At 36.9% G+C, this 14087-nt stretch overlaps 1 protein-coding gene across 8 annotated transcripts in view; it reads left to right on the forward strand.

Moving 5' to 3' along the window:
- Positions 1 to 14087, forward strand: part of RAPH1 (Ras association (RalGDS/AF-6) and pleckstrin homology domains 1) — a 293904-nt gene that overhangs the window by 267445 nt on the left and 12372 nt on the right. For 7 of the 8 annotated variants that reach the window (XR_010832191.1, XR_010832192.1, XM_066999108.1 and 4 more), the window contains 7 exons: positions 1029 to 1150; positions 2849 to 2914; positions 4293 to 4436; positions 5690 to 5800; positions 8959 to 9057; positions 9720 to 9840; positions 10494 to 10636. Coding sequence is in view for 6 of the 8 variants with exons in the window: in XM_066999108.1 (XP_066855209.1) it covers positions 1029 to 1150; positions 2849 to 2914; positions 4293 to 4436; positions 5690 to 5800; positions 8959 to 9057; positions 9720 to 9840; positions 10494 to 10636 (806 nt within the window). In the remaining 2 variants the exon portion in view is untranslated. Of the gene's footprint in view, positions 1 to 1028; positions 1151 to 2848; positions 2915 to 4292; positions 4437 to 5689; positions 5801 to 8958; positions 9058 to 9719; positions 9841 to 10493; positions 10637 to 12824; positions 12880 to 14087 lie in introns of all 8 variants that reach the window. The other variant, XM_066999110.1, reaches the window with a different exon arrangement.

A 14087-nucleotide genomic window follows, 5' to 3' on the forward strand; every position in this document is an offset into this window, starting at 1 on the left:
TAAAAATGTGGTGTAATTGATTTTGGGGTTGAGAAACATATTCTGCTTTCACATGCTAATGAAAGGTCAAGCAAGTCCCCAAGGATTCTGAAAGAACTAATTTGCTTAAGTGCCACTGTATGGCCTATATGAAGACGGAACAAAATGCAGAAAGAAAGATTCTGCTTGAGTGTCTTTTAAAGGAGGAGAAAGTTGGTCCAGTGGTTTCTCAAAGATATATTATTCGTTATTTATTTTAGAATAAGGATTTTAAGATATTTCTTGGCCATTTCAGTAAATTTTTATTTTTTTTCTTCCTCTCTTCCTTTTTGCCTATATTCCTTATCTTGTACTGGTGATGACCATTTCAACAGAGTCACAGCTCAGTGTTCTCGGAAGCCACTGATCATTTATCTACCCAGACAGATTAGTTGTAAGAAATACTGTGTCAGTTTTCAGAATTCCTGTACCATACCCACACTAACTATGGGTATTCTGCATTTCAGAAACATTTCATTTTCTCTCTGATCATTGTCTATTACTTTTTTGGTTACTTTATGAGAGTGAGATAGTGACTAGGTATATAGAATGAAATCTTGTGCTGAAAAAGCCACCTCATAAATTCCTTCAGGGGCTCTGTGGACCAGACTACATATAAATGTGATAGCTTTTTTATTTTTACTCATAACATTTCAAATATTGTTATTTGAGTCCATTGTGCTCAAGTAGGATGGTAAGCATTGTGACATAGCAAAAAATGTGTTGTTAAGGCTTAATATACAGACCATAAGCCGCCTGAGGAGAGGGAAGTGAGAGTACTGAGTGTGTGTATGTGTAAATTTAAGCCAGGCATTTCTGAAAATTGACTAAGCTCTTTTAGTTTCTTACTGTGTTTTAAACTTTTTCCCCATTTTGCTAGACCTTGAACTGTATTTTCTTTCTATACTTCTTTCTATATTCTTTCTTGTGTCCAAAATGCAACTACAGAGTAGCTTCTTTTGCAAAATGTAACAGACTAAAATGTATTTGCTCTTTTGTTATTGCTGCAGAAAGGATCTTTGAAGATCATGAAAATTTAGTTGAAAATCTTCTGAACTGGACAAGAGACAGTCAAAACAAACTAATGTTTGTGGAACGTATAGAGAAATACGCACTTTTCAAGAATCCCCAGGTAATCCCGAGGCTCGTGGTGAATGTATGCGTTTACGCACGCATGCATGCCTGATTTCAGTTTCTTACTACTTTTTGTAGCATTAATTTCAATACTTTTAGTTTGATATTTTTATGTGTATAAAAACGCTATGCAACTTTACATCTCAGTGCCATGTACATTCATGTTGTGATTGGTACAAAATCAGGTCCCTAACAGAAAAACATGAGCTGAAGCAGTCTGTTTTCTAATGTGTTTGTGGGTAATTTTAATGGAGATAAAGGCAGGCAGTTTTATGGTATTTGCACCAATACTCCATGCTCTGCACATATGTAAATATGTGATAATACAAAGGTGTTGACAGATACTGCTCAGAATAATGCCTCTCCTCTGTGCATTGTTATTTTGTTGGCAAGAAGGTGAACAGAGAATCAGAGAGGATAGCCACTCCACGGTTGAATGACAAGAGAAGAGAACATGCCCTTTATCCTGCTCCCTGGTTAGGAAACCTAAGGGTCCTCTTTTTTTCTTGCGCACTGATTGTCAACGGGTGGTAATGGAGATTTCCAGATGACAGCTACAGATTTGATATCCAGTAGCAGTTCAGTACCATAAGGGGGTGGAGGAAAGTGTTAAAGGGAACAGAAAAGCAGAAGGTGACTCTTTGAAGATTTGGAATTGAAAAGAACTGCATATAATATCACTTGCTCTCTTGTAAGTCTTAGCTAAAATATTGTCTTTTGGTGTCATGGATTATGTTTATATCAGTATGACATATATGTGGTAATTTCTTGGATCTGAACTTCCTATTTATCTAGCAAGCTAAATGTCTGTTTTGCATGGCCATCCTTTCAGACCGTGTACTTCTGAGCAAAAATTGAAAACCAAGTCTTTTTCAAGTGGTTTGTGAGAAAGCTGAAAAACTGCAAAAAAAAAAATTCTTTTTAAAAACACATAGTTGATAAATGGTTACTGTTAATACATATGGTAGGTACTGTCTATAAGAATAAGGTACCAGCACAAAAGCAATATTTTAATGTATGCATTTATCCTCCATTTAAAGTCTTGATCTAGCTAAACTTCATGAATACTGTTTTTAGCTCTCCAGTAAGAGCTAGAGGCTAGGAAGAGGAAGACTTTCACAGTCCCAGTCCTTTCCAAGCTGAAAAAGAGTTCAAGGAATGTTACTAAATAAGATATAGTACCCATGCATAATTAGGTTGTTTTTAAGAAGACAAGGAGTATTTAGTAATTCTTCATGAAAAATATTCAGAGAACTGTAAGCATAACATGGAAAGAAGTATGTTTCTTCTGTGTGTGCTTCTGTCAACACATAAATAAAAGCAGGATGTAACAAGTTTTAAAATACCTGTTTATTATTTTTTGTGAGGTTTTCAAGTTCCCAGTATTTTTATTTCTGGATACATTGTACCAGTCAGCTGTTAATTGTGTAGAAAGCAAGGATAATGTTGTTATGAGGCTGTTAGTTAGGCCAGGAGTAGAGACTGATTCATACTACTGGAAAAGGTGGTAGTAATTAACGTCCATGTAATATTTAGCAGTCTGACAGTCTCAATTGGACTATAAAGTTTTGTTTAAATAACATAATGTTCTTAGATAACAGCTGTTTCTTCTTACTGCTGCAGAAAGGGACATGAGAAATATTATTTGGTTACATTTCACGATGCCTATAGAAATACTGAGTTTTTCTTGTTACAGAACTATCTTCTGGGGAAAAAAGAAACCTCTGAGATGGCAGACAGAAATAAAGAGGTGCTGCTAGAGGTAAGAATTCCAAAATAAAAAGGACGTAATAGTCATACCAGTGTTTGAAGTTAAACTCTAAAAGGTTGTGGTTATTGAAATACATGAACGGAGCTGAATGTAGTTCTGGGGAAATGGAATGGAATGTGTTGCATTCGAGATAAATGGCTAATCTAATGTTACCGTTTCATATAAAATCGGTTAATAAAAATGTGTCCTTATTTTGTTTGGTAACCAAAGTGAGGTTACCTCTAACTGTGGCTAAACACAGTCAAAACTTGTATTTATCTGAGGTGGTAGAAATATTTTTTTAAAACTAGTTCTCTCCAAATTGTTATTCTCTACAAAATTCTATAGCACTGTTTCACTGAAGAGTCTGTGTTAGTATTTTAAATTTTGTTAGTAAGAAAAGCAGTTAAAATAGTTTCGTTTACATTTCAAAATAAACCACGAAAAATTAAATTTAAAAAATGAGTGACAGAAAAGGAAGTTATTTAATATTGAACACATTAAATAGTTTACAGAACTGAGGACAACAGAAAAAGTAAGTGTGGAGCAAATAAAGCAAGCAGTACAAATAGTATCTATAAGCTAAAACCAGAATGGTTTTGTGACGTTTTTGTAGAGACATACCCATGCTTCCACTTTATTTCCGGAATAATGATTATGATTTCAGTTGTTACACAAAAGTAAATATTTTCAATATTTAATTTTTGATCATACTTAATAATACAATTACTCTTAGGAGTAGCATATTGCAGACTTTTAGTCTATTAGTACTACAGATTTTAATAAGTGGTTATGTGAAAGTATTCAAAAAGCTGTATCAAAAAGTTGTTTGGAGCCACAACATGCAGAAGGTTGTAATGCTGTCTAATTCTACCTGTCTTCTAGGATTCCTCATAAATCTCTGTTCTGTGTATTAGTCTGGAGTGTATTTAATGCATTTTTCTTTCTGCTGTTAGCTTTTTATAAATAGAACTTTAACAGGAAATGTAGTATTGGCATTAGTAGCAACAAGTACTCAAGTAATGGATGCATATGTAGTTAGGTTTTGTGTATATGTAGACTTATGAGGCTTTATCTATAAGGTGACCTCATGGCTCTAAGGCCAGTAAAGCTCTTGGGAGGATATTTCTGATAAGCAGTGGTTAGAAAATCTTTACAGTAGCTACTAATATTTCTGTTGAGAAAATGCTAAGATCCTGTACGGTATTTGTCTGATTTACATTAGACTTTCTGCATGTAATCTCTGGGTCATGTTATTGCATGGAGAAAGTACTTGTTGTGTATGCATTCCTTAGATAAAGAATTTCAGAATTTCAATCATTGAAAAAAGACCTGCATGCAGTATGTTCTCTTTCTGTCTCTTCCCAAACCACTGTGTGTTCATCTGCAGGAGTGTTTCTGTGGAAGTTCTGTAACTGTGCCAGAAATTGAGGGAGTTTTGTGGCTGAAAGAGGATGGTAAGAAGTCTTGGAAGAAACGTTACTTTCTTCTTCGAGCTTCTGGAATCTATTATGTCCCTAAAGGGAAGGCAAAGGTATGCTATTCTAAAGCAATTTCTCCGAGTTGTTTATTGCTGGTAAATCATTTGTGCACAAGCGTCAGCCTCAGAGTTTGGCTTAGCTATGCCCTGACCAGAGCCACATCCCTAAAGTAACACTGCAGCTTTATCATGGAAGAAAATTATAAATTTACTTTAAATTACTGTGGTGGCACTTGATGTAAATTGTCTAACCCCAAATTTCATGACAACAGGGGTCTGCTCTTTGAGTGAGTTCAGGCTTAGGTGGTCAGAAACACCGAAGAAAAAGGATTGGTGGAGTTAAGAGACTGTCTTTTCTCAAGTAGAATTCAGATGAAGGACCAAATTGCACTGCAAGTTCTGGTCATAAAATATCAAGACCCAACTTCACAATCAATATGCATAACTTTATTGGGTTTAATTATTTCATATAAATGGGATTCTTTTTTGGACCAATTTGTGGTACATTTTTTGAAATTGGTAAATATCGTTCAGTGTCATTTACTACTGTTCTGTATGTTTCGATAATGAAAAGGAAATAGAAAGCTGCTACAAATGCATTATAGCTTCAAGGCTGAACTCCTGCAAGTTCAAGTCATCCACGAATCTGTGGGTCTTGGCAGCATGAACTGGTTTGCAGCACAGGGAGTTTGCTTCCCCCATAGCTGTCAATGGAGAGAAAATCGTCCCTGTGCTCTCCCAGTGCATCAGCTCCCTTTTAGACTTTAATACATCTCAAACGTTCTCTCTATAGCCTTTTACTTCATTAAAGCAATCTATATGCAAGATATCCTGTTGAAATTCTGTGCCCTACAATCACTGCCAAACATCATAAGAAGTATACTTATGGTCAGATTGGAATTTGGGGACCTTGCTTATTACTAAGATGAAATATAACAAGCAGCTGTTAAAGTTTCTGATCAAATCAGTCCTATTTGCTCTCTCCTGATACCAACTCTGAATAATCATTAGCAGCCTGCTGTAAAATGTGGTCAGAAGGCAAAATATAAATAAAACACACACACACATAAAAATGGACTGAATTTGACGAAGAATAACCTTGTTAAAAGAATAAATGTCTGATGCAAGAGTTTACACATGGCTGTATCCCTTTTTTGTATTGTTAGTATTTAAATCAGATTGAAACTAATATTAGACTGTAACTAGACTTTATATTAGTATTGAATCTTAACACTAGACTGATTTTTTCAGTGTGCGTGCTTTTCTTAAAAGGATATTTTGTAAATGAGTATTTTTGTATTTAATAGGTCTCGCGGGATCTTGTATGCTTTCTACAGCTAGATCATGTCAACGTTTACTATGGACAAGACTATCGGAACAAATACAAAGCACCCACAGACTATTGTTTAGTGCTGAAGGTAACTTGTTAATTGTTTTAAAACTCCTACCACTAGAAATAGCAATTTAAGAGCTTCAGACATTTCCACACTAGTCTTAGTTCCTTGTAATAAGTACAGAGAACAACAGAAGAATGGTGTTACTGGGTTCATCTAGCATTCTTGGTTTCTCTGACAGTGGCCTTTCTTTATAAGCTGCTTAGGGAAAAATTAGAAGTACACAACAGTCTGGCAGAGATACTTAGCAGAATACTTTTTCAGCCTTTAGAAATTTAGGGAGTCATGGAGTGGATCTCAGTTATTCTGTTTTGGAACCCCAAGAAACCTTTAGCATAAACCTTATATGTTCTTTTACTTCTTCTGATCCATCAGTTGCTTTCCATTTTATTTTTCCTAGTTCTTGTATTGGTAAGTGAACAGTTGCTTGTTCTCCATGCTCTTTGTGACTTCGTAAACATTTTCATATTGCCCTGAATTGCCTTACTTCCAGACTGAGTCCTGGTCTATTTAATTGTTTTTTGTTGTTGGTGGTTTTTTTGTTTGTTTGTTTGTTTTTTACTATAAAATATAACACTAAAATCTTTCTTTGGAAACTGTATGCCTTACAACAGTTCGGATTCAGTGGAAGTGCTCCTTGAAGCACTAATGTCAGGGAGTTCCTGTCTTCTCAGAGCATAGGTCCAGAGTTGTGCAGAAATCAATACTGTGAGTGTCAAGGCTACCTATATTGCCCAATCAGAGGGAAAGGGGATGCTATAAAGGAAGAAACTTCAGTGTATAAAGGACAAATAGAACAAGTAGAAAAAATGTTACAAAAGTAATGACCTGATCTTAAACGGTGGGATTTGAGTGCTTTCAGTTATTTTAAATTGCATCAACTCATCTCCCGGTCTCTCTTGACTCCTGCACGTTTCTCAAAATGGTGTTAGTTCTTGCAAGATAGCTAGCTACAAAGCTTTTTAAAAACAGATTTTCACAGTATGTTCATAGCAAATAAAGTGTTTTCATGGATTTGAAAATGGTGCAAGTAATGAGATAGTTACAGTTGTGCTTAAAATTTTCATTTGAACTTTTATCTTCCCTAATTCCCATCTCTTGCGGTGTTATGCATGTCAGTACATTAGAATGTTTTATGTGCCTGGAACGTGTGGCTGCCTATATATGGTGTGAAAGAAGGATTTCATTTTTCAACAGACAGGGCAATATGTGTTTGGGCCCACTGAGAGGTAGAATCATAGAATCATTTAGGTTGGAAAAGATCTCTAAGATCAGCAAGTCTAACCGTTAACCTAGCACTGCCAAGTCTATCACTAAGCCATGTTCCTAAGTATCAAATCTACACATCTTTTAAATACATCTAGGGATGGTGACACAACCAATTCCCTGGGCAGCCTATTCAAATGCTTTACCACACTTTCAGTGAAGAAATTTTTCCTAATATCCAACCTAAACCTCCTGTGGCAACTTGAGGTTTCCCATGAACCTCCTTTTCTCTAGGTTAAATAACCCCAGGTAGATTGGATATCTAATATGGAACATGAGATTAAGAGAAAAAGCATAAAACTGAAATTGGAAGTATATTCTCTGGTCTTGTAAGTCCTTGGCACAGTTAACTGAAGACAATTAAAGGCAAAAATACCTGTGTTTGTAGGTATTAGGTTACTTGAACTAAATTGTTTTCTTCTGCTTGCTTGTCACTTTCTATCCATGTCATTTTGACAGGTTAAAATGGATATTTTTTTTCAAACTTGTTGATCACCCAGAGTAAATCAAACTAAGTCTTATCTTAGTAGATTTAAAAAATATATATATTGCCATTCTGAGTGTAAGGGAAGGCATGGAAATGTTGAAGTCAAAATGTAACATGTCTAAGTTTTCCTTTATTATTTAAGTAGATTCATGTCATAAAGTTAGTTGGCTAACTTATACAAAATGAAGCTATATTTTTAGTGTGGAACTGACGAATCACCAATTACATTGAGTTCTGCTTTCCTCAATTCTCAATGTGCTAAATCAGTGTTTTATATCAGTATCAACAAAATAGAAGCCATGCAATTTTTTTTTTGTATACACAATTGATTTTGTGTGTTACACAATGTGTATGTGAAAGAGATCAGTTATGAAAAACAAAAACAGTGATCTAAAGTCATAGTGAAGTTAGTTATATATATTCTGGTTATGGAGATAAATGTGTTCATGTTCATTTTGAAACGATTGTGTTTGGAAGACGTAGCAAGAGAAAACAGTCTGAAAAGAGATTAAAAGTTCTTTGATATATATTTAAAACAGTCTCCAGTAAAACTGAAATGCCTATGAACATCTAGCAAAACTCTATTGCTGGTCTATAAGCTAATACAGGATAATAATAAGTTGAGTATTCACAGTTGCCATGACAGCTCTGTGACATGTAACTTCTGCAGCACAGACAGCAAACAACTGAGTAATCCATCCAGAGTGATTTCCATTGTTTGATTTAAAAAAAAAAATTAAAATCTATTTCTTCTGTATTTATAAATACAATATTTTTTCCTTTTCTACATGCAACTGGGAGCAGCGAGTATTTTAAATGACAGCCGTGTATCAGTAGGACAGGGATCTTGAAGGCTCTACAAGCTGAGAACAGAATTGTGCTCACAGTATGTCATTTGTGGGATCTCACTCAAGCCATGCAAAAGCAGAGTAGAGTATGTTTGCTTTCTGACAGCGTGTTTTGGTGAGAGGAAGCTAAAACAGTTGTCTCCCTCAGGTGGTGATTTAGTCCATAGACCACTAAAGGAGACAACTCTTCACACTTTGACTATCCCTTGCTTGCAGTTTTTACAAGCTGACACTGTTCTGGCTGCTTGGCTTGAGAGTATAAATACTTCTAAAGAGTCTTAGGGATGCAGAAAGCTCTGTAGGTACGTAGAAAGTACAGCACTAAAATACTCAAGAGTCGCCCTTTGCTAGTGTTTCAAACCTTAAGTCAGTGTTTGCTGGACATGCTGCCAATTTGTGTGTAAAGCAGTCCCCCCACCTCCTGAAATACTCTCAAACATTTGTAAATGGGTCCAAAGTATGCACTACCATGCAAGAGCTTCCAGCAATAAATTTGTCTGTATAAAACTCAGAAGATAAATGGCTTTCCTTATATTCCTAGCTATTAAAATATCGGTGGGGATTAACATTTTTTTCTGCAGCATCCTCAGATCCAGAAGAAATCCCAGTATATCAAGTATCTTTGTTGTGACGATGTAAGAACTCTACACCAATGGATCAATGGCATCCGCATTGCTAAGGTAACCTCCTCTAGCCAGTCTTGCACTGTTGTCATGACTTGTTGTCATTATCTGTTTGAAACCATTTATAGTTATTTGGCAAAATACATGCTAAATCCAAATTCCTTTTATTTAACTATTCTGAATGTGAACTATACAATATTTCTTCTTACATCCCTCATTCCCTAAAAAAATTGGACCCTTCCATTTCTGCCGTACTTTTTTGTCACGTGACATAATTCTGACTGACATCTGTGCTAGATTTCAGCCGACTCTCTTACAGACATTAAAAAGAAGGCTTGTGGGAAGAGATGAGACTTCGGGTTTGACAGAGTTTTTTCTAAGATCCCCAGCTTGTCTTAGTTTATTTGTTGGCCCATTTCTTGCATTTATCTGGGTGGTTTGATGCAGTCTCTTCTAGCATAAAGAAACTGTTTTTATTTCTTTTAGCAATTCACTAATAAAAAGGCAAAAGATTGGGAGGAGGAAGTTGCCACTGCTGCTAAATGAAAGAAAAAGAAATTTGCACTGATCTAATTTTGTGTGAGCTCCTTTACATAGAGCCTGCTTTTTTATCTCTGGGGAAAAAGAAGGTGGAATAGAGAAGCCGGAGGTGGAGATCAACAGTCTGAAAAGGGTACACAGCCTGTATAGTTGTTACATTTGTTTGTCATTTTGCTTAGTATGGGAAGCAACTGTACATGAATTATCAGGAAGCACTGAAGAGAACAGAATCGGCATATGACTGGACTTCCTTGTCTAGCTCCAGTATCAAGTCAGGCTCCAGCTCATCTAGTTTGCCAGGTAATAATGTGATCTGTCTCATAATGGAATGGAAAGACTTAACTACCTTTTTTATTCACAGTTATTTGGAGACTGCAGGAGAGGCTATTGCAGGAAATGGACTATATTAATCCAAAAACCTTTATTACTTCTAGTGGTGTGTGTTTTCAGAACATACCGTACTTTCTCATTCACTTCCAAAAGAGAATATTTTTCTGATACCAAGAGGAACTTCATTTCAAATTCCTGATGCTGCTGTCTTCATCTATTTGAAAAAAAGAAATCAAGGTCCCTATTTTAACGATGTAAACTGCTTTTGTTAACTGAAATATTTGAAATTGGCAATTGGGAAATAATCCCTGCCCATAGGCAAAGATCCAGACAATCTCTTGAGAGACAAACTGTGAAAATAGTGGTTCTGCTCCTTTGTCAAATTTGTTGTGCCTGCATGAGTATGGTCTTTTTGCTCTGTTGTGTTGTCCAGACAGCAGTCTTCAGTGGGCTGGCTGTGAGCTGGAGCTTGTGCAGTCGTTAGTGGGAACAATGTTATTTGATGGGATAACACATTTAACAAGCGTGACCAATAAATGTCACACAGACTTGCATTATAAGCACACTAGCTCTAATCTTACATTTAGAAATGTAAACTGTTTCTTTGCTTTTTTTTTAAACAGAATCTCAATCAAATCATTCTAATCAGTCTGACAGTGGAGTTTCTGACACCCAGCCAACTGGACATGTCCGTTCCCAAAGTATTGTCAGCTCCATGTTCTCTGAGGCCTGGAAGCGAGGCACTCAACTGGAGGAATCCAGCAAGGTAACAAGAAGACTTTAGTTTGAGAACCAACACCCAACAAAATGCACAAGACAGAGTGTTACCTCTTCCACCTCTGTCTGGAATGGGATGGATTTTTTTCTCTTTATTACTTTATTACTCTATATTATTTGCATACACTGCTGCATACGTTTTTTTTCAGGAATCACTTTTTCAGGGAGTTCAGACATGAAACCTTCTGCTCTTGTTTTTATTAGTGTGCACAGAACCCCCCTGGTGTTTGAAGGCATGAGACAGTCCTTCCCAAGAATCCTATTAATAAGTGTTGAGTAAAGACCAAATAAAAAGATCAGCTGTTAATAAGCTGATGAATTAAATTAATTTATTAAGATCTTTCTTCAGTTAACCAGTCACATTTTTCCATTGTAAAGATGTAAATGACAGATCTGGAGGCAGGTACACCTATTTAAGACATGCTCTAATGTTTTTATTCCAATGGTTGCTATTGTATTCTGTGGAAATGGAAGCAGTAAACATAGACATGGTTAAAGCAGAAGTACTAAAATTGAAAGTAATTGTGGATTGAGACAGATTTGATATCTGCTGTTGCTGGTAGAGAGTTACAAAAGATAGTAACCCATCGACTCCGAGAGTCTGTGGTGGTTTGGTTAGTTTTATGTCTGGTAGTTGGCTGGTGTAGTTCTTGGGGAGTACCTGCACAAGCAGCGGAACCACCACTTTAGCTGGTTGGTTGTCAAGCTTAAAGGAATTTCCAGGTTCCTGAACAGCCATGATACAGGTATTAACTGCAGCAGTTACGTGTGGAAGTGTATTGGCAGGATGCTGTGGGAAGCCATCTTCTCTCCTGTCAGTCTCAAATCTTTCCCAAACTGCAGGTTCAAGCTAGATAGAGAAGGAAGATTTTTAAAAATAAAACCATGGGTCACTACACCTCATATTGGTGCATCAGATAAATAACTAGAAATAAGACGCAACATCACATTTTCAAATAAAAAAGCACAGGTGGCACAATGTGAAAACTGACTTGGCTCTGTTCTTTGGGATTTGTAACTTTTCTGCAGTGCCTGCTGGCTTGGAAATCATCTGATTGTAATAGTGATGTAGTACTTGGCCCAGGAACATAGCTTACTAAACTGTGATTCAAATTTTTCTACTGCATGTGTGCAACACCTGCTGCATGTTCATCAGCGGATGGCTTGTGTATGTGTACAGGGTGCATCATATCTGCAGGGACTGGGTTGATGGAAAAGACAGGGCACTCAAGTCTGTCTAGCATGTATCCAACAGAGGTGGAAGAGTACTGCTATGAGAACTGTCATGTTACTGTTTTCTGAAGTTTTGTTTTTAATGTGAACTCTTTGCTACTACACTCTGTGAACTTCTGGAGAAAATTTTGAGATTAGCACTATGGACCACAACAAGTCCATAGTGCCGCTGGCAATTGCTCATTTAAATAAACCCCCATAATTTTTATGTTATCTGATTAAAGCATTTTTACAAATAAAATATTCAGACTGCTCCCTATCAAAGGCCATCCATGTTTCAAGATTTCATCCATTTGAATTCCCTTCTATGCACAAATCCATTAAAAGGTACATATCCTCACATGTTGACACAGGTGAATGGAAACTTGCAAAGACTCCAAATGAAATGAACCATGTAAAATTATGATTTGAAACTATGCTAAAAAGAATTCTGAGTAAATTGTTCACAAATTTAACTTAAGCCAAACTACTATACGTGCTTTTTTATACTGTACAGCTCTCGCCAAAGGAACATAAATGCTCAATAAATTAGGCTGGTAGGGGCAAATGTTAAACTGTGGCAAGAAAGGAAACAACATTATTGATATAATTGGTATATTATTATATATATATTAGTATTATTGATGTAATTTCCCAAAATGCTGCTGTTTGCCCAAAGAATATTTTATTCACTTGTTCACATTCATCACAGCTGGACAGTGAAAATGTCATGTCTTGTTTTCTTGTTAGGTTTTAAAAATGTTCTTTTAAATAGGGTAATACAACAGGTGTCAGAATGCGTGCTCACTGTGTGTGCTTTACGTGACAAGGAATAAGGGACAGTTCCCTGTTCAAGACTCTCTAAAGTCTTGCCATTCAGGGATAGCTGTTCTTTTATGCGTCAGTCTCCCTCTCTCGCTGTTGATGCCGCTTTTATTTTTTCCTGTTGCCTTTTGCTGTCTCAGGTGTCAAAAGTGAAGGTCAGCACACCCGTGGTGCCTTATACAGGGCAGAACTAAGGTCAGGGGATGTTACTTGTAAATTCATTAACTTGGGTGATTGGGAGAATGGTAATTGCAGACTAACATATGCAAGAGATCAAGATCTCTCCCTGTTTTGTTATGTGAACACGTTGATGAAGCTCGAGAACTTTGTTACACTCCTGCCTCACAGACCTAACGTGACAGGTAGAGGCACACCTCATGTTTGTTGTAAATTGCCCTTTGTTGTTTCTTACCCTAATCTTTTTTGTGTTGTTCCTGTGCATATAGAAACTGTGCACCTGTGTTTAAAACGAAACAACATGCAAACATTCTTATACAGCGAAAATGAACGTAATTGGGCTAACTTGTGGCAAAATATCTACTAATGAAGTGTAGGTACTGAGTGCGGTTAGTTGCCATGTTGGTATTGCATTTCTAATGCATGTTTCTAAGCTGTGCACTGTGAAGTTCACAACTTGGCTTGTAGCAAAACCACTTTGTATTAGGAAGTTGTTGATAAACTTGCGTAATGTAATTATCTTTTTAATTTTTAACATGAACGTAGGTATACAATTTTAGAGAAGCAATTTAACCTGAGCAAAACCCAGTGAGTAGATGAAAGCATTGCCTGCTGCTTTCCCATTGCTCCTTCCCTTAGACGGTTTTTCCCTGTCTTTCCTTTCTTTTTTCTGAATAACATAACAGCTGCATGCCTAGCTTTTCTTTTCTAAGCTAACTTGTGTTGCAGGTCTCTAAACATTTCCTTCTGGGGAAATTTTCCTAGGAAACCTTAGTGGTCCCTCTTTTTTGTGTTCAGTGTCAGAGCATGTGGAGAAGGACCTCAGAAATACGCCTTTGTAGAGCTTGCTCTTCATGTGTTTTAGAGCAGTTCAGGATTTCTGCACTGTGCAACACTAAGCTGTGTTAAGGCCTGCACTGACAACATAAAGGCTTGTCAGACGCTCTGGGAGGCCGTGTATGGTTTAACTTCAGTCTTACAGAGCTGAAGAGATGCCTGCAGTCTCTTGCTCTGCCCAGCGTCCTTTGTTGTGGCCATTGGCACTCTGGGGAGTGTCCTGTTTGGTTCATTATGCTTGCCCGCAGGAGGACCCATGTGTCTCACTGGGTACAGCTGCCTCTCCCACAATTTCGGCATAGCTTGCAGTAGGCCTGGCCCCGCTGATTCCTGGCAGCTCCTCTGCCAGCTTGTGTGGCCAGACTGCAGGGTTCAGGCTTGATAAGTGT

Source organism: Anser cygnoides, chromosome 6 (genome assembly GCF_040182565.1).
Source record: "Anser cygnoides isolate HZ-2024a breed goose chromosome 6, Taihu_goose_T2T_genome, whole genome shotgun sequence".
Taxonomy (NCBI): Eukaryota; Metazoa; Chordata; class Aves; order Anseriformes; family Anatidae; genus Anser; species Anser cygnoides.